The sequence below is a fragment of the Anolis sagrei genome, chromosome 3 (assembly GCF_037176765.1).
Source record: "Anolis sagrei isolate rAnoSag1 chromosome 3, rAnoSag1.mat, whole genome shotgun sequence".
NCBI classification, from domain to species: Eukaryota; Metazoa; Chordata; class Lepidosauria; order Squamata; family Dactyloidae; genus Anolis; species Anolis sagrei.
The window spans coordinates 272,890,990-272,914,849 of record NC_090023.1 but is presented as its reverse complement, the minus strand read 5'-3'; the positions used below and the strand labels follow the sequence as shown (position 1 = coordinate 272,914,849).

Below are 23,860 nucleotides of genomic sequence, written 5' to 3'. Positions count from 1 at the left end.
TCTTCTGTATAGTCTCGCCACCTTCTCTTGATCTCTTCAGCTTCTGTTAGGTCCCTGCCATCTTTGTTTCTTATCATACCAATTTTTGCCTGAAATTTACCTCCAATGTTTCTAATTTTCTGGAAGAGGTCTCTTGTCCTTCCTATTCTGTTGTCTTCTTCCACTTCCATGCATTGCTTATTTGAAAATAGTTCCTTATCTCTTCTGGCTAACCTCTGGAATTGCGCATTTAACTGGGCATATCTCCCCTTTTCACTGTTTCCTTTTGCTTTCCTCCTTTCTTGGGCTATTTCCAGTGTCTCAGCAGACAACCATTTTGCCTTCTTGGTTTTCTTTTTCTTTGGAACGTACTTTGTTGCTGCCTCCTGAACAATGTCGCGGACTTCTGTCCATAGTTCTTCTGGGACTCTGTTTACTAAATCTAGTCCTTCAAATCTGTTCTTCACTTCCACTGTATATTCGCTAGGAATGTTAGTGAGATCATATCTAACTGGTCTGTGTATTTCCCCTGCTCTCTTTAGTTTTATTCTAAATTGGGCAATAAGAAGTTCGTGATCTGAGCTACAGTCAGCCCCAGGTCTTGTTTTCTCCGACTGGATGGATGTCCGCCACCTTTGGCTGCAAAGGATGTAGTCAATCTGATTTCGGTGTTGACCATCTGGTGAAGTCCATGTATAAAGCCGTCTTTTAGGTTGTTGGAAGAGAGTATTCGTTATACACAGCGAGTTTTCCTGGCAGAATTCTATCAGCCTGCGTCCCGCTTCATTTTGTTCTCCCAGGCCCATCTCCCAGATCTCATCTCCCAGGCCCATCTCCCAGATGTCAACCCCCTGTTGACATCTGGGCAAATGGAGTAGAGGAGACCTATGAAGTCACCTGTCAGAGATTTCCCTCTTAACTTCCAAGGCATTTCCAATTTTTGGAGATCCTGTTCTGAGGTTTTCTAGGGCTGAGAGTGTGGTGTATTTGCAGGATGGCAGAATTGTGGGAACGCGATCTGCCCTACGTGTGGGCCTCTTCTCCAGGAGCAGGAAGAAGGGATTGTAATGTATGCTTGATGGATGAATGAATGTTTATGTGTGTGAATGCTGAGTAAAATTTCAGGGAGCGGTCAACCCCCCTGTTTAAGGAGCTCCATTGGTCATTCTCCTCCACTTGGTGTAAACAGGAGCCTCTGGTGGCACAATGGGTTAAACTTTTGTGCCCACAGGACTGAAGACCAACAGGTCAGAGGTTCAAATACAGGGAGAGCACAGATGAGCTCCCTCTGTCAGCTCCAGCTCCCCATGAGGGGACATTGATTTATTTATTTACTGTATTTGTATACCGCCTTTCTCAGCCAAGGCGGATTCCAACAAATCAGTACACATAAAACATAATATAGATTAAAACATTAAACAGTACAAAACATCGCAAGAGCAATAAAAACAACATCATTAGCGTCTCCTTATTCTCAAGCATTGTCCAGTTCCATTGTCAGATCATCTGATTTCCTATATTAGCTAGTCTGCATTTGTAAACGCTTGCTCGAACAGCCATGTTTTTACTTGCCTACGAAACGTTAAGAGTGAGGGAACAGAACTGATCTCCATAGGGAAGGTGTTCCATAGCCGAGGGGCCACCACTGAGAAGGCCCTGTCTCTCTTCCCTGCCAAACATACTTGTGACAAAGGCGGGACCGAGAGCAAGGCCTCCCCAGATGATCTTAAAGTTCTCGATGGTTCGTAAGGGGAGATACATTCAGACAAGTAAGTTGGGCCAGAACTGTTTAGGACTTTATAGCCAGGATGGAAAACATAGAATCCTAGAATCAAAGAGTTTGAAGAGACCTCCTGGGCCATCATCCAGTCCAACCCCATTCTGCCAAGAAGCAGGAATATTGCATTCAAATCACCCCTGACAGATGGCCATCCAGCCTCTGTTTCAAAGCTTCCAAAGAAGGAGCCTCCACCACACTCCGGGGCAGAGAGTTCCACTGCTGAACGGCTCTCACATCAAACCATCTGGGCAACATCCCCTGGGAAACGTCCTTGCAGATGGCCAATTCTCTCACACTAGAAGCGACTTGCTTCTAGTGTCGCTCCTGACATGGAGAAAAAAAACCTAAAAAACTTTTAGAGATCTGAATGTTGCTTGGCAGGCACCTCACTCTCCCCACTTAGGAGGCTATGTATCCCTTTTGTGGGGTTTTGGAGCATCTTAAAAGCTTGCCAGGACCTACTGCCAAAAATACATTGATTTTGCCTTGTGTTTTCCATTTCTTGGATATTGAGTTCTCTCTGGCTTATGACAAGTACATGGTGTGCACATGGAGGGATGCCGCAAGAGAAGGAAGCTTTGTATTTTCCATTTCTTGGATGTTGGGTTCTCTCTTGCTCATGACAACTGCATGGAGAGCGCATGGAGGGATGCTGTCCCTTCTGCATCCGAATACATACCCAGTAAAGCAGGCAACAAGCAATGCAGTTAAGCATGCCATACAGGATCAGGTATTTGAACACCGCAAAGGAGGACACGAGGGCGGCACGGCCTTGCCTGCAATGGAGAAGGGTGGTAAAACATGTTAAACATGGCATTGATCATCTCACAGGGTTTCAACTGAGGAGAAGGCTTCACACCACTATTGCTAGCTACCCATAGAAATGCTTTGGGCCCAGAAGAGAGTGCAACTGTTCTCACCAAGGAAAGCATTTGTGCTTGTGAGAAAAATGGCCATGCGCCAAATCCCAAAGTCTAGGAAAAGACAGGAAGGCCAGTCCTTTGAAAAATATCAATTTCTGCCAGTAGAGGGATGAACAGAGACAACCATTTACTGGTAAACTACACAATCTATATAAAAGTCAAGTAATGTATGTTCTATATGTATGTTTGATTCATAGAATTCTAGAATCCTAGAGTTGGAAGAGACCTCATGGGCCATCATCCAGTCCAACCCCATTCTGCCAAGAAGCAGGAATATTGCATTCAAAGCACCCCTGACAGATGGCCACCCAGCCTCTGTTTCAAAGCCTCCAAAGAAGGAGCCTCCACCACACTCCGGGGCAGAGAGTTCCACTGCTGAACGGCTCTACAGTCAGGAAGTTCTTCCTCGTGTTCAGATGGAATCTCCTCTCTTGTAGTTTGAAGCCATTGTTCCCTTGTGTCCTAATCTCCAGGGAAGCAGAAAGGAAGCTTGTTCCCTCCTCCTCCCTGTGGCTTCCTCTCACATATTTATACATGGTTATCATATCCCCTCTCAGCCTTCTCTTCTTCAGGCTAAACATGCCCAGCTCCTTAAGCCGCTCCTCATAGGGCTTGTTCTCCAACCCGTGATCATTTTAGTCACCCTCCTCTGGACATATTCCAGCTTGTCAACATCTCTCTTGAATTGTGGTGCCCAGAATTGGACACAATATTCCAGGTGTGGTCTAACCAAAGCGGAATAGAGCATGGGGAGCATGACTTCCCTGGATCTAGAAACTATGCTCCTCTTGATGCAGGCCAAAATCCCATTGGCTTTTTTTGCCGCCACATCACATTCCTGGCTCATGTTCAACTTGTTGTCCACTAAGACCAAGATCTTTTTCACGCGTCCTGCTCTTGAGCCAGGCCTCATCGTCCCCCATTCTGTGTCTTTGCATTTCGTTTTTCCTGCCTAAGTGGAGTCTCTTGCATTTGTCCCTGTTGAACTTCATTTTGTGAGTTTTGGCCCATCCTCTCTCTAATCTGTCAAGATCGGTTTGAATTCTGCTCCTGTCCTCTGGAGTCTTGGCTCTCCCTCCCAATTTGGTGTCGTCTGCAAACTTGATGATCCTGCCTTCTAGCCCTTCATCTAAGTCATGAATGAAGATGCTGAGCAGGACCGGGTCCAGGACGGAAGCCTGCTTGTGGCCCTCTGCTCATCACTTCTTTCCAAGATGAGGAGGAAGCCTTGGGGAGAATCACCCTCTGGGTTCATCTATTTAACCAATTCACAAAGGCTTGTACATGGTTTGATGGATCTGGACCAAACTGGGCACAGATAACCTTCATTAGCCTACTTAAAATACTGGTGGGGGTCAACTACAAAATATATCCCATTTTGAAGTGAGGGTCCCTAGAAGTTAAAAAAAATGTATGTGGTGCTCAGGTGCAACCACAAGAGGGCAGTATAAAGATAGGATTTATGACTGGCCTCTAGGTCCATATGCACGCAATGCTCAGAGGCAATGACAAGACAATGACAAGGAGGTGGACTATGGTGCCACCTAGGAATCCGGTGGAGTCTCCTCTGGTTTTTGAGCAGAGGCTGATGTTAGGGATTCCTCATCTTCAGAAGGGGAGCAGGAAAATGGGATCAGAAGGGGAATTGGAACCAGACAACGAGGTTTTGCAAGTGCCCACATTCCTTGAAAGGCGAAAGGAAACAGAGCACAGAGGTGTTCAGCTAGAATAGCTGCTAGAAATGCCAAGCTAATTGGGAGCCACCCTAGCACCTCCTGCGTGGGGAATTCAGGGCTATAATGCAGAAGCAGGAGCAGTTAGATTTGTTACCACATTTCTAGAGAGACGAAAAGAGACAGAGCACAGAGGTGTTCAGCTAGAATAGCTGCTAGAAATGCCAAGCTAATTGGGAGCCACCCTAGCACCTCCTGCCTGGGGAATTCAGGGCTATAATTCAGAAGCAGGAGCAGTTAGTTTTTGTTACCACATTTCTAGAGAGACGAAAATAGACACAGCAAAGAGGTGTTCAGCTAGAATAGCTGCTCGAAATGCCGAGCTAATTGGGAGCCACCCTAGCACCTCCTGCCTGGGGAATTCAGGGCTATAATTCAGAAGCAGGAGCAGTTAGTTTTTGTTACCACATTTCTAGAGAGACGAAAAGAGACAGAGCACAGAGGTGTTCAGCTAGAATAGCTGCTAGAAATGCCGAGCTAATTGGGAGCCACCCTAGCACCTCCTGCGTGGGGAATTCAGGGCTATAATTCAGAAGCAGGAGCAGTTAGTTTTTGTAACTGTTTTTAATTTGCTTTAGGTGTTGTATTGTTGTGTTGTGTTTTGAGGCTTTGGCCTATGTAAGCCACATCGAGTCCTTCGGGAGATGCTAGCGGGGTACAAATAAAGATAATAATAATAATAATAATAATAATAATAATAATAATATAGAAATGCTGAGCTAATTGGGAGTCGCCCTAGCACTTCCTGCGTGGGGAATTCAGGGCTATAATTCAGAAGCAGGACCAGTTAGTTTTTGTTACCACATTTCTAGAGAGATGAAAAGAGATAGAGCACAGAGGTGTTCAGCTAGAATAGCTAATAGAAATGCCGAGCTAATTGGGAGCCACCCTAGCACCCCCTGCGTGGGGAATTCAGGGCTATAATTCAGAAGCTTTCGCTGGTAACAAATTACTCTGATGCTGATGTCTTTGCTCCAATTGTACCTACTTCGAGTCTGCTTCTAAGGATTTAGTGATCATAGCCTGTTGTCTGATGTAAGACTGCTGTGTCTTTTGGACTTTATCAGAGACTTGAGTTTTGTGCCTGCATTAAGACTTCCTTGCTTTCTTTTGCATTTTTCAACTGCATTTGCTGTTCTTTTGTGTTTGCTGAAGGAAAGCATTTTTCTTTTACTTTCAACATTGTATTAAGGTTGTTCTTGAAGGACAAACCAGGACAGCTGGATGGCCATCTCCCAGGAGGGCTTTGATTGTGTTCTCCTGCCTGGCAGAAGGGTTTAGAGTGGATGGCCCTTGCAATCTTTTCCAAGTCTAGAACTCCAAGATTCTATGAACAGGAAGGGGGAACTCTACACAAAGACCATCGAATTGATTCTGGATGGGACGTGACATACCGGATGAGTTCTGGGACGCACTCGATGTTGGGGGTTTGGGAGGTGAAGGGCGACGCCACAGAAGCCTCCTGGTCCGAGAGAGAGATCCCGGCATGAGCCATCTTCAAAGCCTGAGGAAGGGAAAAGTAAAAAGATTCGAGAGTCTGTGGCTGAGTGTGACAATGATGTAGTCCAATTGTGGCACTCAGAGAAATGGCACCAAAAGGGGAGACACTTCATCTACAGTGTGGGCCAAAACGAGGATATTTCTTCATCCCCCCCCCCCCCCCCGCCGCCCCAATCCAGATTGTCAAAGGATGCAAGCCCCAACATCAAATGTATACTGATTACAACATCATCCCTATTAACATAGAAAGCTGTGATTGAACAAATGTAATACATCTAATGAGCAAACACAAATGGATTTATGTGTGTACAGATGCATCAAAAAGCACTAGTGTAAGAAAGGTATTTTCCTCTCATTATGAAGGTGTGAATATTTCAATGTAAATGAAGCCCTTACAACCCAGATATTTAAGTCAGCTTCTACTGGTCTTAGAGTAGCGTTTCTCAACCTGGGGGTCAAGACCCTTGAGTGGGGTCATGAGGGGGTGTCAGAGGGGTTGCCAAAGATCATCAGAAAACACAGTATTTTCTGTTGGTCGTGGGGGTTCTGGGTGGGAAGTTTGGCCCAATTCCATCATTGGTGAAGTCCAGAATGCTCTTTGATTGTAGGTGAACTATAAATCCCAGCAACTACAACTCCCAAATATCAAGGTCTATTTTCCCCAAACTCCATCAGTGTTCCAATTTGGGCATACTGAATATTCATGCCAAGTTTGGTCCACGGTGCTCCCTGGATGTAGATGAACTACAACTCCAAAAACCAAGGTCAATGCCCACCAAACCCTTCTGGTGTTTTCTGTTAGTCATGGGAGTTCTGTGTGCCAAGTTTGGTTCAATTCCATCATTGATGGAGTTCAGAATGCTCTTTGATTATAGGTGAACTATAAATCCCAGTAACTAAAACTCCCAAATGTCAAAGTCTATTTCCCTCAAACTGCATCTGTATTCATATTTGGGTGTATTGAGTTCTTGTGGCAAGTTTGCTCAAGATCCTTCATTGTTTGAGTTTACAGTGGATATAGGTGAACTACAACTCCAAAACTCAAGGTCAATGCCCACCAAACCCTTCCAGTCTTTTCTGTTGGTTATGTGAGTTCTATCTGCCAAGATTGGTTCAATTCCATCATTGGTGGGGTTCAGAATGCTCTTTGATTGTAGGTGAACTATAAATCCCAGCAACTACAACTCCCAAGTGTCAAGGTCTATTTTCCCCAAACTCCAGCAATGTTCACATTTCACTTCTTCACTTCACTTCACTTCTTAATTAGTCGCTCTCCACCAAGGTGCTCCAAGCGACTTACAGTCTAAAATAGCATTAACACAGTATAAAAACATTCAATATAAAAACATTCAACAGTGACTGTTTGGCAAATTAGATCTGATGACTTAAATGCACAACCAAACAGCCAAGTCTTGGGTGCATTTACAAAAGGTCGCAACTCCAACATTGCTCTAATGTATGGAGGCAGTGAGTTCCACAGAATTGGACAGAGGTCGAAAAAGCTCTACACCTTGTAGCTTCCAGGTGTACCTCCCTAGGGCCCGGTATATATAGGATTTGGGCATATTGAGCATTCGTGCCAAGTTTGGTCCAGATAGATCATTATTTGAGTTCACCGTGCTCTCTGGATGTAGGTGAACTACATCTCCCAAACTCAAGGTCAATGCTCACCAAACCCTTCCAGTATTTTCTGTTGGTCTTAGGAGTTCAATTCCATCATTGGAGGAGTTCAGAATGCTCTTTGACTGTAGATCAGGGGCCCTCAAAGTTTTTGAACAGAGGGCCAGGTCACAGTCCCTCAAACTGTTGGAGGACTCCAAGACCTTTTTCACACGTACTGCTCTCAAGCCAGGCCTCGTTCCCCATTCTGTATTTTTGCATTTCATGTTTTCTGCCTAAGTGGAGTCTCTTGCATTTGTTCCTGTTGAACTTCATCTTGTTAGTTTTGGCCCATCATCTCTCTCATCTTTAAAGATCCCTTTGAGTTATGCCCCTGTCTTCTGGAGTCTTGGCTCTCTCTCCCAATTGGGTCTTGTCTACTAGGCTTGGTTGATCCAAAAAAAAAAAAAAAAGGTTCAAAACTCATTTTGGATGTAGGGGACACTGGCGATTAAAATTTTTTAAAACCCTGGAAAAATTGCCAACAGATAGGGACTTTTTATCATATGTGGTGGACGTGCAAAGAAGTATTGAAATACTGGTCTATGATACATGAAGAGTTACAAAAAATTCTGAAAAGAGTATTTAAGAAGAAACCTGAATATTATCTACTGGGCTTCACGGACTTGGGATTATAATTACAGGAAAATGAGGATAAACTTTTTACCTATATGACGACGGCAGCGAGAATAGTTTTAGCAAAGGTATGGAAACAGGAAAGTACTCCTAACAAGGAGGAATGGTTGGTGAAAATTAGAGAAATAAGGGAGATGGACGAATTGACTTTTCTTTTGAGGAAAAATACCGGAAACCCGATAAAGAAGACTGATTGGACACTTTTTGATAATTACGAGAAGGAAAGAAAAAAGTAAACATGAGACAATTTAATGGAAAGCAACAGAAACATTTTGGGAGACACAACACCTGATGAGGAGATGGAAGTCAAACTCTTTTTATCTTTTTTATATGGATTTTTATATGTCTTTTATAATTTTTTATATCTTTTCATATTTTTCATATATGTATATATTTTTTTCTTTTTTTCTTTTTTTCTTCTCTCCTTTTTTATAATTTTCCTACTGTTCTATCTTCTTTGAATGTTCCCCCTCTTTCGTTGTATTTGATAAATACCCCAATAAAAATTATTTAAAAAAATAATTTTAAAACCCCGCAGTTTCCCTTCTCTGGCGGCGAGAGGCGATGCAGAGGGATGAGGTGGGCGTGGCTAAGCACAGCTCTTGTTGAAGGTCACTGGGGGCGTGGCCTTCAAGAAGAGCTGTGCTTAGCCACGCCCACCTCATCCCTCTTTGCATCGCCGTTCTGAAAATCAAAATAACTGTGGGAGACATCCGAAAATAATTCCGAACAATGGGTAAGTGGTTTCAATTCGGAATTGCTCCTCCCACTATTCCTGCATGGTTCAAAATTGGTTCAAAAGGGAGTTTAATCCCAATTAATTCCGATTTAAGAAGCTTCCGAACAAACTTGACCAAGCCTATTGTCTACATCACAAGCAAACGGCACCGTCATAATGGCTTACCCCACAGTCGTTGGCTCCATCACCGCACATCCCCACATAGTAACTGGAAGACAGGAGAGGACACAATTGAACAGCCAATCAAATAAAATAACACACCATGGCAGGATCATTTGTGAATGCAAAATACAGGCATAGATCTTTGCGATGAATGAATATTGAGCATTTGGACATAAAGACTGCTTTTCTTCAGGGGATCTCACAGAAGATATTCATATGGAGCAACCTCCAAGACTTGAAAACAAGGATAACAGAAATCTTGTACGCAAACTGCAAAAGAGTATTTATGGACAAAAGCAAGCAGCTAGAGCATGGAATGAGAAATTGAATCCAATGCTTCTTGAGAAGGGGTTTGCTCAAGGAAAGGCTGACAAGTTGCCTTTACTCCAGATCAGTGTTTCTCAACCTGGGGGTTGGGACCCCTGGGGGGGTCGCGAGGGGGTGTCAGGGGGGTCACCAAAGACCATCAGAAAACACAGTATTTTCTGTTGGTCACAGGGGTTGTGTGTGGGAAGTTTGGCCCAATTCTGTCATTGGTGGGATTCAAGGGGCTCTTTGATGGTAGGTGAACTGTAAATCCCAGCAACAACAACTCCCAAATATCAAGGTCTATTTTCCCCAAACTCCACCACTGTTCGCGTTTCAGCATATTGAGTATTCGTGCCAAGTTTGGTCCAGATCCATCTTTGTTTGAGTCCACAGTGTTCTCTGGATGTAGGTGAACTACAACTCCAAAAGCTCAAGGTCAATGTCCACCAGACCTTCCCAGTATTTTCTCTTGGTCATGGGAATTCTGTGTGCCATGTTTGATTCAATTCCATCATTGATGGAGTTCAGAAGGCTCTTTGATTTCAGGTGAACTATAAAACCCAGCAACTCCAGCATTACCAAATGACAAAATCAATCACCCCCAACCCCACCAGTATTCAAATTTTGGGCGTATCGGGTATTTGTGCTAAATTTGGTCCAGTGAATGAAAATGCATCCTGCATATTTACATTATGACTCTTAACAGTAGCAAAATTACAGTTATGAAGTAGCAACAGAAATAACGTTATGGTTTGGGGGTCACCACAACATGGGGAACTGTATTAAGGGGTCACGGCATTAAGAAGGTTGAGAACCACTGAACTAATCATTGGCAGAGAACCTAAAGAACCTTACCTGGGATGCTGGAGCAACAACAACTCCCAAATATCAAGGTCTATTTTCCCCAAACTCCACCACTGTTCACGTTTCGGCATATTGAGTATTCGTGCCAAGTTTGGTCCAGATCCATCTTTGTTTGACTCCATAGTGTTCTCTGGATGCAGGTGAACTACAACTCCAAAACTCAAGGTTAATGCTCACCAAACTCTTCCAGTATTTTCTGTTGGTCATGGGAGTTCAGTGTGCCAAGGTTTGTTCAGCTCCATCGTTGGTGGAGTTCAGAATGCTCTATGATTGTAGGTGAACTATAAATCCCAGGAACTACAACTCCCAAATGACAAAATCAATCTCTCCCAACCCCACCAGTATTCAAATTTGGGCATATTGGAGGAGGAGCTGAGGAGCCTTCTAATCAAGGTGAAAGAAGAAAGCGCAAAAGCCGGGTTGCAGCTCAACATCAAAAAAACTAAGATCATGGCAACAAGAATGATTGACAACTGGGAAATAGAGGGAGAAACCGTGGAGGCCGTGACAGGGTTTGTATTTCTAGGTGCAAAGATGACTGCAGATGCAGACTGTGGCCAGGAAATCAGAAGACGCTTCCTTCTTGGGAGGAGAGCAATGTCCAGTCTCGATAAAATAGTGAAGAGTAGAGACATCAGACTGGCAACAAAGATCCATTGCCTAGTCCAAGCCATGGTCTTCCCTGTAGTCACCTACGGATGTGAGAGCTGGACCTTCGGGAAGGCTGAGCGAAGGAAGATCGATGCTTTTGAGCTGTGGTGCTGGAGGAAAGTTCTGAGAGTGCCTTGGACTGCGAGAAGATCCAACCAGTCCATCCTCCAGGAAATAAAGCCCGACTGCTCACTGGAGGGAAAGATACTAGAGACAAAGCTGAAGTCCTTTGGCCACATCATGAGGAGACAGGAAAGCCTAGAGAAGACAATTATGCTGGGGAAAGTGGAAGGCAAAAGGAAGAGGGGCCGACCAAGGGCAAGATGGATGGATGGCATCCTTGAAGTGACTGGACTGACCTTGAAGGAGCTGGGGGTGGTGATGGCCGACAGGGAGCTCTGGCGTGGGCTGGTCCATGAGGTCACGAAGAGTCGGAGACGACTGAACGAATGAACAACACACCAAGTGTGAATGAAAATACATCCTGCTTATTGGATATTTACATTAGGATTCATAACACGAGCAAAATTACAGTTATGAAGTAACAACAAAAATAATTTGATGGTTGGGGGTCACCACGACATGAGGAACTGTATCAAGGGGTCGCGGCATTAGGAAGGTTGAGAAACACTGCTCCAGATACAAAGATAATAAATGGACATATAATCCGACTTATGTTGATGACATCATTATCTGTTTTGATGTTGTATGCCTGAAAACAGGGAGCTCTGGCCTGGCCTGGTCCATGAGGTCTCAAAGAGTAGGAAGTGATTAAACAAGTAAACAACAACAATTACTACTAAAAATACCCTTCTTTTCTCTCTCTCTCTCTCTCTCTCTCTCTCTCTCTCTCTCTCTCTCTTTGTTTTAGGGTCAAATGACTTACTCCAGTTTCTGGAACTCCTCAACCAGGCTGGACTTCTGCCCTGGAGACATCCGTGCAAACACAGTCCCATTCACAAGAATCTGGGGAAAGCCAATTGAGTGTATCTTTACGAAATGACCAATGATTATTCCATTTGCAAGAAAGGCCCACCAGCAGTGGAAACCATTCCACGCCCTCCGACTGACCCTCCGATTTACCTTTGGCAACAAATGGCTGAAGTACTTCTGGAGCACCTGAAAGGTCTTCCCGTTCAAAGCAAAGTGGAAATTGCTGGTGCTGCTGCCATCAATGGTGATGTAAGGATCCTGGAAATCAGGTGGAAATTATCTCCATGCATCATCTCTGTGGACCTTTTAGAGCTATTCCAAGTCAGTGCACACAGCAAAGCAGAGAATCATAGAATCAAAGAGTTGGAAGATACCTCCTGGGCCATCCAGTCCAACCCCATTCTGCCAAGAAGCAGGAATATTGCATTCAAATCACCCCTGACAGATGGCCATCCAGCCTCTGCTTAAAAGCTTCCAAAGAAGGAGCCTCCACCACACTCCGGGGCAGAGAGTTCCACTGCTGAACGGCTCTCACAGTCAGGAAGTTCTTCCTCATGTTCACATGGAATCTCCTCTCTTGTAGTTTGAAGCCATTGTTCCATTGCGTCCTAGTCTCCAAGGAAGCAGAAAACAAGCTTGTTCCCTCCTCCCTGTGGCTTCCTCTCACATATTTATACATGGCTATCATATCCTCTCTCAGCCTTCTCTTTTTCAGGCTAAACATGCCCAGCTCCTTAAGCCGCTCCTCATAGGGCTTGTTCTCCAGACCCTTGATCATTTTAGTCACCCTCCTCTGGACACATTCCAGCTTGTCAATATCTCTCTTGGATTGTGGTGCCCAGAACTGGACACAATATTCCAGATGTGGTCTAACCAAAACAGCATAGAGGGGTAGCATGACTTCCTTAGATCTAGACACTATGCTCCTATTGATGCAGGCCAAAATCCCTTTGGCTTTTTTTGCCGTCACATCCCATTGTTGGCTCATGTCTAACTTGTTGTCCACGAGGACTCCAAGATCTTTTTCACACGTACTGCTCTCGAGCCAGGCATCCCCTATTTTGTATCTTTGCATTTCGTTTTTCCTGCCAAAGTGGAGTATCTTGCATTTGTCACTGTTGAACTTCATTTTGTTAGTTTTGGCCAATCCTCTCTCTAATCTGTCAATATCGTTTTGAATTCTGCTCCTGTCCTCTGGAGTATTGGCTATCCCTCCCAATTTGGTGTCGTCTGCAAACTTGATGATCATGCCTTCTAGCCCTTCATCTAAGTCATTAGTGATAAAAAGGGAGAGAGTGCTGCTCAAAAGTGCTCCTGGGACAAGAATGGCCCTTGAGTCCTCTCCTTTTGCTGGACTTGGCACAAAACCAGAGCAGAACTGGAATCAGAATGACCCTCCAGTCTTTTCTTCCTCTTGATGGAGATGCTGGGCCTGGCATAAAACCAGAGCAGACCTGATGCCCAAGCTTCTTATTGGTTCACCCACCAAACAATGACAGAGCCACCACTGGAAGCAATGCCCATGTGTGTATTGCATCCCCTACTCCTTGTTCAACCTTCTGTTGATGCCCAGTTCTTTCCATGGAGAAACAAGCCACGACCAATGAGATCTGGGCTTCAAAGGCTTCTTGCATTCTTCATCCATGAATGCAGGTGATCTAGCCTATGATAATATTATTTATTTACAGTATTTCTATTCCGCCCTTCTGACCCCGCAGGGGACTCAGGGCGGATAACAATGTAAACATATATATGGCAAACATTCAATGTCAAAGACACACAACATATATAGACAGACAGTCAGAGGCTATTTAACTTTTCTGGCTGCCAGGGAAGCTGTTGCTTTCATTGTCCATCTTCCGCATTCCCCGCATGCTTTGCTGGAGTCTTTTTTATGGCCTCATAAATTAGTTAAATTAGCCTCCCCACACATAGGTGGTACCTAAGTTTCCTACTTGACAGATGCAACTGTCTTTCGGGTTGCAAAGGTCGACAACAAGCTACACAATTGGTCGGAAACTCACTCCGACCTGGGCTGGCTTCAAACTCATGACCTTTGGGTCAGAAGTGATCTTAATGCAGCTGACACCCAGCCAGCTGCACCACAGTCCTGGTCAATAGTCAACTTTTGACCTCGGTCTTGGGAGGGATAGTTCAAGGTCTAATATGTGGAACTTGGACCAACGCCTCTGATGCTGCCCTCCCTCTTATGGATGTTGTGAAGATAAAGTGGAAACCCATGTGCTGAAGCTGGCATAGGACTTCTATCTTTAGACTCAGGGATCGAGGACTCTTTGCCCTCTGTCAACAAATCTGTATCTGTTTAATCACTTTTATCACTACTTGGTTGCTTGTCATAAATACAAATGTAAAACGACAAGGCAGAGTTGTGCTCCCACAGAAGTCGAGGAAGCAAGAAGCCATTTTGTTCCTTTCTGATTTAGTGTCTTAGAAGGCACTAGGAATCTGAGTGAGTGTTTAAAATTAGCTGCTGAGTGTTTGCTTTGTTTGATAGGTGGGGTGAGGCTCATTGTTCTCAGTGAGTCTGAGTGAGTCAGAGTGAGTCGTTGCTGCTTCCTGTTTACCCTATATAAGCCTGGGTCTGAACTCAAGTGACAGTTGTGCTCCCACAGAAGTTGAGGAAGCAAGAAGCCATTTTATTCCATTCCATGACAAGAATACCACGGCCTCCCTCCATGCGTCCATCCTTCCCATTTAAATGTCTGTGAAGGACTCCTCACTTGTTTTTTCTCCTTGCAGAGCTGGGTGTCTTCCACAGTCTGCCAAGTGACGGATGCCGGATGGGGATCCTCTGGATCACTAGCTTCCACCAGGATGACTCTGTCTCCTGAAGGGATCATGCCGGAGTTTCTGCCTACTGTGATGGCCGTCTCCAGGTTGTCACCTGCAAAGGAGAAGGAGAAGCCCAGGGATTGAGTCTCAAGGGAGCTTCGCTTGGCCTCAAGGCACTGATGGAGCATTGGCTGCATCACAGCACTGGCTCTGCCCACTCTCAGTGCATGGATATCCCATAAAAGAAAGAGGCAGAGAAAAAGAGGAGTGGTGGTACCTGTGACCATGACGGTCCTGATGCGGGCTTCACTGAGCTCCTCCAGGACAGGCCTGGTCTCACCCTTCAGCCGGTTCTCCATGACCAGGAGGCCCAGGAAGGTCAGGCCGGACTCCAACTCATCCCTTGGAAGAATCAAAAGCAACATTCATAAACTCCTATGGTGGAAGAGATTCCCAAGGGCCATCTAGTCCAACCTCCTTCTGCCATGCAAGAAGACAAATGAAAGCATTCCTGGCAGCTGGCCATCCAGCCTCTGTTCCAAAATCTCCAAAAATGCACTGACATTAGATAGCCCACTAGAATTGAAAAGACCCTAGAGGTCATCTAGGCACGGATGAGGACTGAATATGACGACATCATTTAATTTTTTTTATTGTTTACTGGTTTGATGTTTTTAGATATAATGTAATGTGATGTTTTATTTTTTATTGATATATTTTATATATGGCATCAAATTGTGCTGATTTTTTGCCGCCCTGAGTCGCCTTTGGGCTCATATGGGCGGGGTTAAAATGATATAAATAAAATAAAATAAATAAATAATAAATCTATTCCAACCCCTTTCTGCCACAACTAGATCACTCCCCAAAGATGCCCACCCAGCCTGCTATTTTAAGTCATTGGAAGCCACCTTAGATCCTTCAAACTACAAGAGATGAAATTCCATCTGAATACGAGGAAGAACTTCCTGACTGTGAGAGCCGTTCAGCAGTGGAACTCTCTGCCCTGGAGTGTGGTGGAGGCTCCTTCTTTGGAAGCTTTTAAACAGAGGCTGGATGGCCATCGGTCAGGGGTGATTTGAATGCAATATTCCTGCTTCTTGGCAGAATGGGGTTGGACTTGATGGCCCATGAGGTCTCTTCCAACTCTAGGATTCTAGGATTCTATGATTCTATGATCCCATGGGAGGAGAAAGGCAGGGTACACACACAATTATATAAACAAACAAACAAATAAATAGTCATCTTTGTTATGCCAAGGAGTTATTCCTGAAGTAGTCTCAGCACCTTGGACAACCCCTTAAAGTTCCCACTAGAACGAGGAGAGGTGATTCAAACCCTGCTTATCATCACCGTTGAGTCATACATCTGACCAGGTTTCCTTGGTTTCTGTTTCTCTTGGTGGTTTTTAATTGGTACCTGGCCGAGATGGGCCATTGGTAGCTAATGCCAGGCCTTACCTGTCCAGGTCCCTGAGGCTGTCCCCTGCATCCAGAGAGAGCTCTTTGTGGGCCAAGGCAATGACCCGGAAGCCCTGCGCTGTGAAGGACTTCAGCTCCGCTTGGAAGGAGGATGGCACTGGAGGGGAACATGGAGGAAGGAGGCATTGAGTGCCAGGCACATGGGCTCTGTGGTCAGAGGAAGAATTGTCCCCAAAGCTGGGTATGGTTAATATCAGGAGGACCTACAGATGCTTCAGGACCAGATCACATCACCCATGGTAGCAGCCCCACTGGGATATCTGACTCCATTGATGACCCCACTTTGGTACTGAAAGGAGGCCATAGGCAAGCCAGGAATCCCATGAGAGGGTATGTCCTTGCAGAAGATGAAGCATGTCTTACGGTGACACAACACATTACATTAAAAGCATTGAGTGAGCTCTACGCTTGCGGAATCTATATGAATAAAAATGTAATGTTTGTTTGTGGGATTAACGTAATTCAAAAACCTCTAGGATGAATTGACACGAAATTGGGACACAATACACTATTTGGACACAATGACACTATCAGGCCAATGAGTGTCCATCACCCATAAACACACACACATGCACACACACAAAACCCCAGCGAAACAGACTTAAAAATGCAAAAATATATACATTAGGGCTGGGCGGTTTCGTTTCGTTAATTCGTAATTCGTTAATAATTCGTTATTTTTTAATTACAAAACGATAACGAACCATTCTGGAGCAATTTTTAAAAAAAACGAATTTTTAAACACGTTTTGTAAATGCTTCGTATTTCGTTATTATATTCGTTTCGTTATTGTTCTGAGGTCGTTTCGTTATTATTTCCGCATGTCTGGGGCAAGTTTTTTGTTTAATTAGTGAAAAAAAATTATAATATCACACCAACAGTCAAGAACAGAGGGAGAGGGAAGCTTCAGAAGTTTTTGGAGGTTTTTTAGTGTATTTCGCGGTCGCGTCCGCCATTAACGAATCGATTCGTTATTGTTTCGGAAATCGATTCGTTAATGTTTTGTAATTTTTTTCACATTTACGAAATTTCGTAAATATCGAACTTTTTAAAAGGAAAATTTTGTAATTATTTTAAATATCGAAACAAAAAAACCCCGCAAATACAAATTGATTTTAGAAACAAATTTTTCCGTTGTCACCCAGGCCTACCATATACATATACACATACACTCATATACGTATGCACATGCACACATTCATACACACACATATATACATATACACATGCACACATATACATATCCACATACATATATATATATACACACAAATATGCATATAGACAAGCACGCACATATACACAATATGCACATTCACATATAAACACACACACACACACACATATATACACACACACATATATATGCAAGCACATATACACACACACACATGTATATATATACACACATATACACAGCAGACTGGGCCACAGCAAGGTGTGGCAGGGGACGGCTAGTGTGGAATATAATAATAATGCATATTATTCAACACCAGCCAGGCTGGGAAAGAGATATCTTCACCAGGGTTTCTATGCAGGAGACATTTGGACACTTTATACCAGTGGTGACCCCTGTCTGGACCCCAAAGCCAGAATATCCAAGAGCAGAGACTTTGGCCAGAGACACCCTCAGGCCGGACTTCCCTTCCCTACCGGTCTTTGGCTGGCAGAAGCTGGCCACGGTCTCAGGGGCTCCCTTCATGTAGAGGCCGTGGGTGTCCTTCCCCAGCTCTTTGGTGATGACCGACATCCGCAGCAGAGAGGAGGAGAAGGGGAACTGGTGCAGGATGGCCATCCCTTCCAATGGGGCCTGGAGAGGAGAAGCAGGTGGGTGAGATCATGGCTGTTGGAGTGGTTTGAAATGTGTAATGTAGATTTCAATGTATGTATGTATGTATGTATGTTAAAAATGCAATGCTATGTGCCGAGAGTATTCCTGTGTGGAAAAAGTTAACTGTACCATGAAGGGAACGGCACTCCTAGAGAGGTCATAAATCTAAGTGTATAGAGCAATAGATGCAGCGTCGTGTGTTGTACGTCATACGCCACTCTGGAATGCAGGAGGTGTGGACTAGTACTGATAACAGCGTGTTTGCAATGTAGCTACCGGACGGAGAGGAAGCAGTTTTACGATGTGCTACTGTGTATAGCTGTAAATAGTTCATAGCCTAAAGGTGGCTGTGATGATCATGTTCCTTGCCTTGCTGTGCAGCCTATGCCACTGACATTGGCATCATTAAACTGGCCTTCCTTCAAGGTTCAGGGTATGTAAGGGGGCTGGACCCCCATTCCATGAGGCAAGATGGAGTAACTGAATCAGCTTTGCACCTGAGAGGTACCTCTGCACCCTGACCCTTGCCTCCATTTGTTGGGGGTTGTAAATGTAAATAAACAGAAGCTTTACCACAGTTTCTGAACCAAGATATATCCTGTCATTCGGGCTTGTGTAACAAGTAACAGAACCTTTGCTTCAGTTTAAAAGATTAAACAGGGTTTTGAATGCAATTTTCCTGCTTCTTGGCAGGGGGTTGGACTGGATGGTCCACGAGGTCTCTTCCAACTCTATGATTCTTTGATTCCAATATATACAGCAGTCTCTCTCTCTCTGAATTCACACAGAGGGAATAAGCAGTCCCTTTAAACTGCCTTTAAATATGCCTCATTTGCTTTATAAATAATCAGGCTATCTGAGAGTTGGCAGCCATTTCCTTCCTCACTGTTTCCAGTCAGCATTCTCTTCACTCTCCAAGTGAAAGTGGCAGTTAAAACCATTTGTCTCAGCAGCAAGCCAGAGACAGCAGCCAATCAGAACTCCGGCTCCTGGCATGCACAGCCAATCAGCTGCCGACACATGTATTTCCAGTTAACCCACCACATCATGGTATCTCTTTACAAATCCCTACACTATTCACACATTCATCCACCCTGCACCCTGCTTGTCTTAAATGTTCTGCAAAGGGGGAAACTCAGGGGTTACCTTGGAAGCACTGGGTCCTGGTTTCACCACGGGGCATGTCCTTGGCGCATCACTCTCTGGCTCTCCTGAACCGGATTCTTCCATTTCCTGCAGGAGTTGGTTTGGAGACACAATGTGAGTGGAAGGCATCCCAAGGAACCTCCAGGGAACAATGGGATACCAGGAGATTCTGGAGAGCCCAAGGCATTGTGTGTGGAGATAGAACAGAAGAAGCCTATCTCAATAGACTTGGGTTCAGAAGTCAGTTTCCTGGCATCAGAAGGAAAGGGTCCCATCCCTGGCCTTGAGGTGTTTGAGCAAGGAGGACAAGGCCTAGTCATAGATTCACAGGAGATGGAAGTGGCCCTCATGTGTGATTCCGGTCACTCTTGCACCAGACATGTTCATCACCAAGGGTGCATCTTCACTGTAGAGTCTACGCAATTTGAAGTCGCTTTACCTGCCAGGGCTCAATGCTTATGCGTTCTTGAGAGTTCTAGTTTTGCAAGATCTTCAGCCTCATTTGCTAAAGAGGCTGAAGATCTTGTAGTCAAAGAGGCAGAAGACCTTGGGATTTGTAGTCTGGTGCCTCACCAGACTACAATTACCAAGATTCCATAGAATTGAGCCATGGCTGTTGACGTGGGGTCCAACAGCTTTTATTCTACAGTGCAGATGCAATCTAACCTGACTCACAAAGAACTGCACGGAGGCATATACGCCAGCCACAAAGCAGAATTATAAGTTGGACATCACTTCCATGGCTCCATCCTATGGGATCATGGGATTTGTAGTTTGGTATGGCACTGGCACTCTTTGGCAGAGAAGGCCCAAGAGCTTGCAAAGTGACTACTCCTGTGAGTCATGGCAGTTGGAAGTGGTCTCAACCCCCATTAATCCTATAGGGTAGGTGCACCCCTATATACTTCACAGCATGCTCTTCAAACAGTCAGCTGGAGGTAAACCTTTCTTAGGGGTGACTTGGAAGGCCCCCATGAAAGGCCCCCGTGAAAGGTCTCTGAGGAAGATGCCCACCTCCAGATAACAGGAGAGGTCCCTTTATGGAGAGGCAGGTAGAAGAAAGTGGCCAGAAAGGAGGCAGGTGGAATAGAAGGAGACTCACCCATCCGGTGCCTTCAAACATCTTGAGGTCCATGGGGTCCCCCTGGAGCCTCCCCTCCAAGAAGAGGAGCGAATGGCAGGTGGCCATGGCTTGACAGAGGGGGCCCCAGGGCAAAGGGCCCGAGGAGGAGAAGCTGTGTAGCGGGAGGAAGCTGAGATACAAACACAGTGGTCAGCAATGGGTCCCTGGAAGGCATCAGGCAAGTCTGTCTTGAACTCAAGGAGAGCCAGGAGGCTTTGCTTTGAATACTCTTTGCACAACCAAACCTTCTCCCAAAGAATTTGGCAACATGGCACAAGTGCTGCTTCCTACAATCACAGCATCATCGAGATGATGATGATGACAATAAATAATAATAATAATAATAATAATAATAATAATAATCCTACCCTACTGAGATCTGCACAGATTATTTGCTGATACATCACACAGTCCTAGACAGTGTCTGACGTGTGATCCAATACAGCCAGCAAAGTGACCTTGTTTGCTGTGGACTCGTCTTGATAATTCCAACATTTTTTTCTTTCATGAATCATAGAATCATAGAATCAAAGAGTTGGAAGAGACCTCCTGGGCCATCCAGTCCAACCCCATTCTGCCAAGAAGCAGGACAATCGCATTCAAAGCATCCCCGACAGATGGCCATCCAGCCTCTGTTTAAAAGCTTCCAAAGAAGGAGCTTCTACCACACTCCGGGGCAGAGAGTTCCACTGCTGAATAGCTCTCACTGTTAGGAAGTTCTTCCTAATGTTCAAATGGAATGAAGGAAGATACCATTCAAGCCCTCTCAATGTTCAGATGGAATGAAGGAAGATACCATTCAAGCCCTCTCAATAGATGGTCATCCAGGCTCTGCTTCAAAACCTCTAAAGGAGACCCCACTGCTTTTGGAGGCAGCAGCAGATTCCACCATCAAGCAGCTCTTCAATGTCAGAACGTTCCTCCTAATATACAAGTGGAATCTCTTTTCATCTTGAATCCATTGCTTGCTTTCTCCCCCTCCTCCTCCGTGTGACATCCTTTCAAACATTCCAACATGGCTCTTCTGTCCCTTCTCAGCCTTCTCTTCTCTAGGCTAAACACCCAGCTTACTAAGCCATTTCTTGTTATAATTCATGGCTTCCAGGCCTTTGGCAATTTTCGTGGCCCTTCTCTGGATCCCTTCCATCCTCCCCATCTCCTTCTTCTATGGTTTTGCCCATAAGAGGACACAGGGTCATTGCAGTGGTCCCTGCCCAAAGCAGAAGAATAGAGTGGGGCCAGAACTTCACTTACACTAGACTTCTATTGATGTAGCCTAGAATGGCATTGGCTTTTTAGATGCTGCATCACAACTATTGCCTTATCATAAATCATAGAATCAAAGAGTTGGAAGAGACCTCCTGGGCCATCCAGTCCAACCCCATTCTGCCAAGAAGCAGGAATATTGCATTCAAATCACCCCTGACAGATGGTCATCCAGCCTCTGTTTAAAAGCCTCCAAAGAAGGAGCCTCCACCACACTCTGGGGCAGAGAGTTCCACTGCTGAACGGCTCTCACAGTCAGGAGGTTCTTCCTTATGTTCAGATGGAATCTCCTCTCTTGTAGTTTGAAGCCATTGTTCCATTGCGTCCTAGTCTCCAAGGAAGCAGAACACAAGCTTGCTCCCTCCTCCCTATGACTTCCTCTCACAGAAGAGAAGGCTGCGAGGACATATGATAGCCATGTATAAATATACATGGCTATCATATGTCCTCTCAGCCTTCTCTTCTTCAGGCTAAACATGCCCAGCTCCTTAAGCCACTCCTCATAGGACTTGGTCTCCAGACCCTTGATCATTTTAGTCGCCCTCCTCTGGACACATTCCAGCTTGTCAATATCTCTCTTGAATTGTGGTGCCCAGAACTGGACACAATATTCCAGGTGTGGTCTAACCAAGGCGGAATAGAGCATGGGGAGCATGACTTCCCTAGATCTAGACACTAGGCTCCTCTTGATGCAGGCCAAAATCCCATTGGCTGTTTTTGCCGCCACATCACATTGTTGGCTCATGTTTAACTTGTTGTCAACGAGGACTCCAAGATCTTTTTCACACGTACTGCTCTCGAGCCAGGCATTGTCCCCCATTCTGTATCTTTGCATTTCGTTTTTCCTGCCAAAGTGGAGTATCTTGCATTTGTCCCTGTTGAACTTCATTTTGTTAGTTTTGGCCCAATATCTCTCTAATCTGTCAAGATCGTTTTGAATCCTGCCCCTGTCCTCTGGAGTCTTGGCTCTCCCTCCCAATTGGGTGTTTCTGCAAACTTGATGATCCTGCCTTCTAGCCCTTCATCTAAGTTATTAATAAAGATGTTGAACAGGACCGGGCCCAGGGGGGAACCCTGCGGATGGCACTCCACTTGTTACTTCTTTCCAAGATGAAGAGGAAGCCTTGGGGAGAATCACCCTCTGGGTTCGTCCATTTAACCCATTCAAGATCCACCTCACCGTAGTTTTGCTGTTTTGTCTTCCTGGAGGGGGACCAACCCAGAAACCACGGCTCTCTTGCCCTCTCTTGGCCTTGGATGAACTATTGGGCTTCTTTTCGCTTAGACAGCAGTCTCTCCGAAGGCTTAAACAAATCTGCCTTCCAGCAGTTAACCACCATGGCTTCTTAATCTGCTTCTCACAAAACAGGCAAACAAGAGTTTCTTGTCTAACATTATTGGCCAGCCTCCATTTCATCTATTTTTGGTTCAAGAGGCAAATCTGGCTCCTTCACCCTTTGCCTTCTCAATTCTTTGTAGCTCTTGTTTGATTTCAGATTGCAAGAAAAGAGACTAAATAAATTGGCTAGTTTCACAGATAACACCAAAACAGCTTTCTCAGAATCATCGAGTTGAAGGGGACCCCAAGGCCCACCTAGTCCAGCTTCTTTCAGCCATGAAGGAAGGTACAGCTAAAGCTCAATTGGGAAAGAAGCCCCTCCAATTGTGCGCTTTGGATTGGCTTCTGCTGGCAGCTCGCCAAGGTCAAGACCCCATTAGAGGTCTCCAGGGTTCCCCCTCGCTGGGAGAACCCTCCAAAAAGGAGCTCGATATCATTACCCCTGTTTGAAGTTCTCCAAAGATGGAGGGTCCCTCAAGGCATTCACAGAGGGACTGGAGAAGCTGAGCCTTTAAAGCAGGCATGGGCAAACGTTGGCCTTGCAGGTGTTTTGGACTTCAATTCCCACGACTCCTAACAACCTACTGGCTGCTAAGAATAGTAGGAGTTGATTTCCAAAACACCTGGAAGGCCAAAGTTTTCCCATGCCTGCTTTAAACAGTTAAGCAACAGCCTGAAAAGTGAACCAAGGTCAGTCGCATACATCAGTTGACACACAAAGGGACGAGGGCTCTCCAAAAACAGAGCCTGCATTACACCAAGTTATGTGAGAGGAAGCCACAGGGAGGATGAGGAGGGAGCAAGCTTGTTTTCTGCTTCCCTGGAGACTAGGACGCGGAACAATGGCTTCAAACTACAAGAGAGGAGATTCCATCTGAACATGAGGTAGAACTTCCTGACTGTGAGAGCCGTTCAGCAGTGGAACTCTCTGCCCCGGAGTTAGGTGGAGGCTCCTTCTTTGGAAGCTTTTAAACAGAGGCTGGATGGGCATCTGTCAGGGGTGATTTGAATGC

At 45.1% G+C, this 23,860-nt stretch overlaps 1 protein-coding gene across 1 annotated transcript in view; it reads right to left on the bottom strand.

Moving 5' to 3' along the window:
- The window catches only part of LOC132770362 (probable cation-transporting ATPase 13A5), a 111,452-nt gene that overhangs the window by 15,620 nt on the left and 71,972 nt on the right, over positions 1-23,860 (bottom strand). Inside the window, exons 14-24 of the mRNA XM_067466142.1 lie at positions 20,222-20,372; positions 19,120-19,206; positions 17,796-17,952; positions 16,122-16,239; positions 14,939-15,063; positions 14,610-14,773; positions 12,019-12,126; positions 11,822-11,901; positions 9,115-9,157; positions 5,810-5,919; positions 2,439-2,535 (exon numbers count right to left, since the gene is read on the bottom strand). Of these exons, the coding sequence (XP_067322243.1) occupies positions 2,439-2,535; positions 5,810-5,919; positions 9,115-9,157; positions 11,822-11,901; positions 12,019-12,126; positions 14,610-14,773; positions 14,939-15,063; positions 16,122-16,239; positions 17,796-17,952; positions 19,120-19,206; positions 20,222-20,372 (1,240 nt within the window). The remainder of the gene's footprint in view (positions 1-2,438; positions 2,536-5,809; positions 5,920-9,114; positions 9,158-11,821; positions 11,902-12,018; positions 12,127-14,609; positions 14,774-14,938; positions 15,064-16,121; positions 16,240-17,795; positions 17,953-19,119; positions 19,207-20,221; positions 20,373-23,860) is intronic.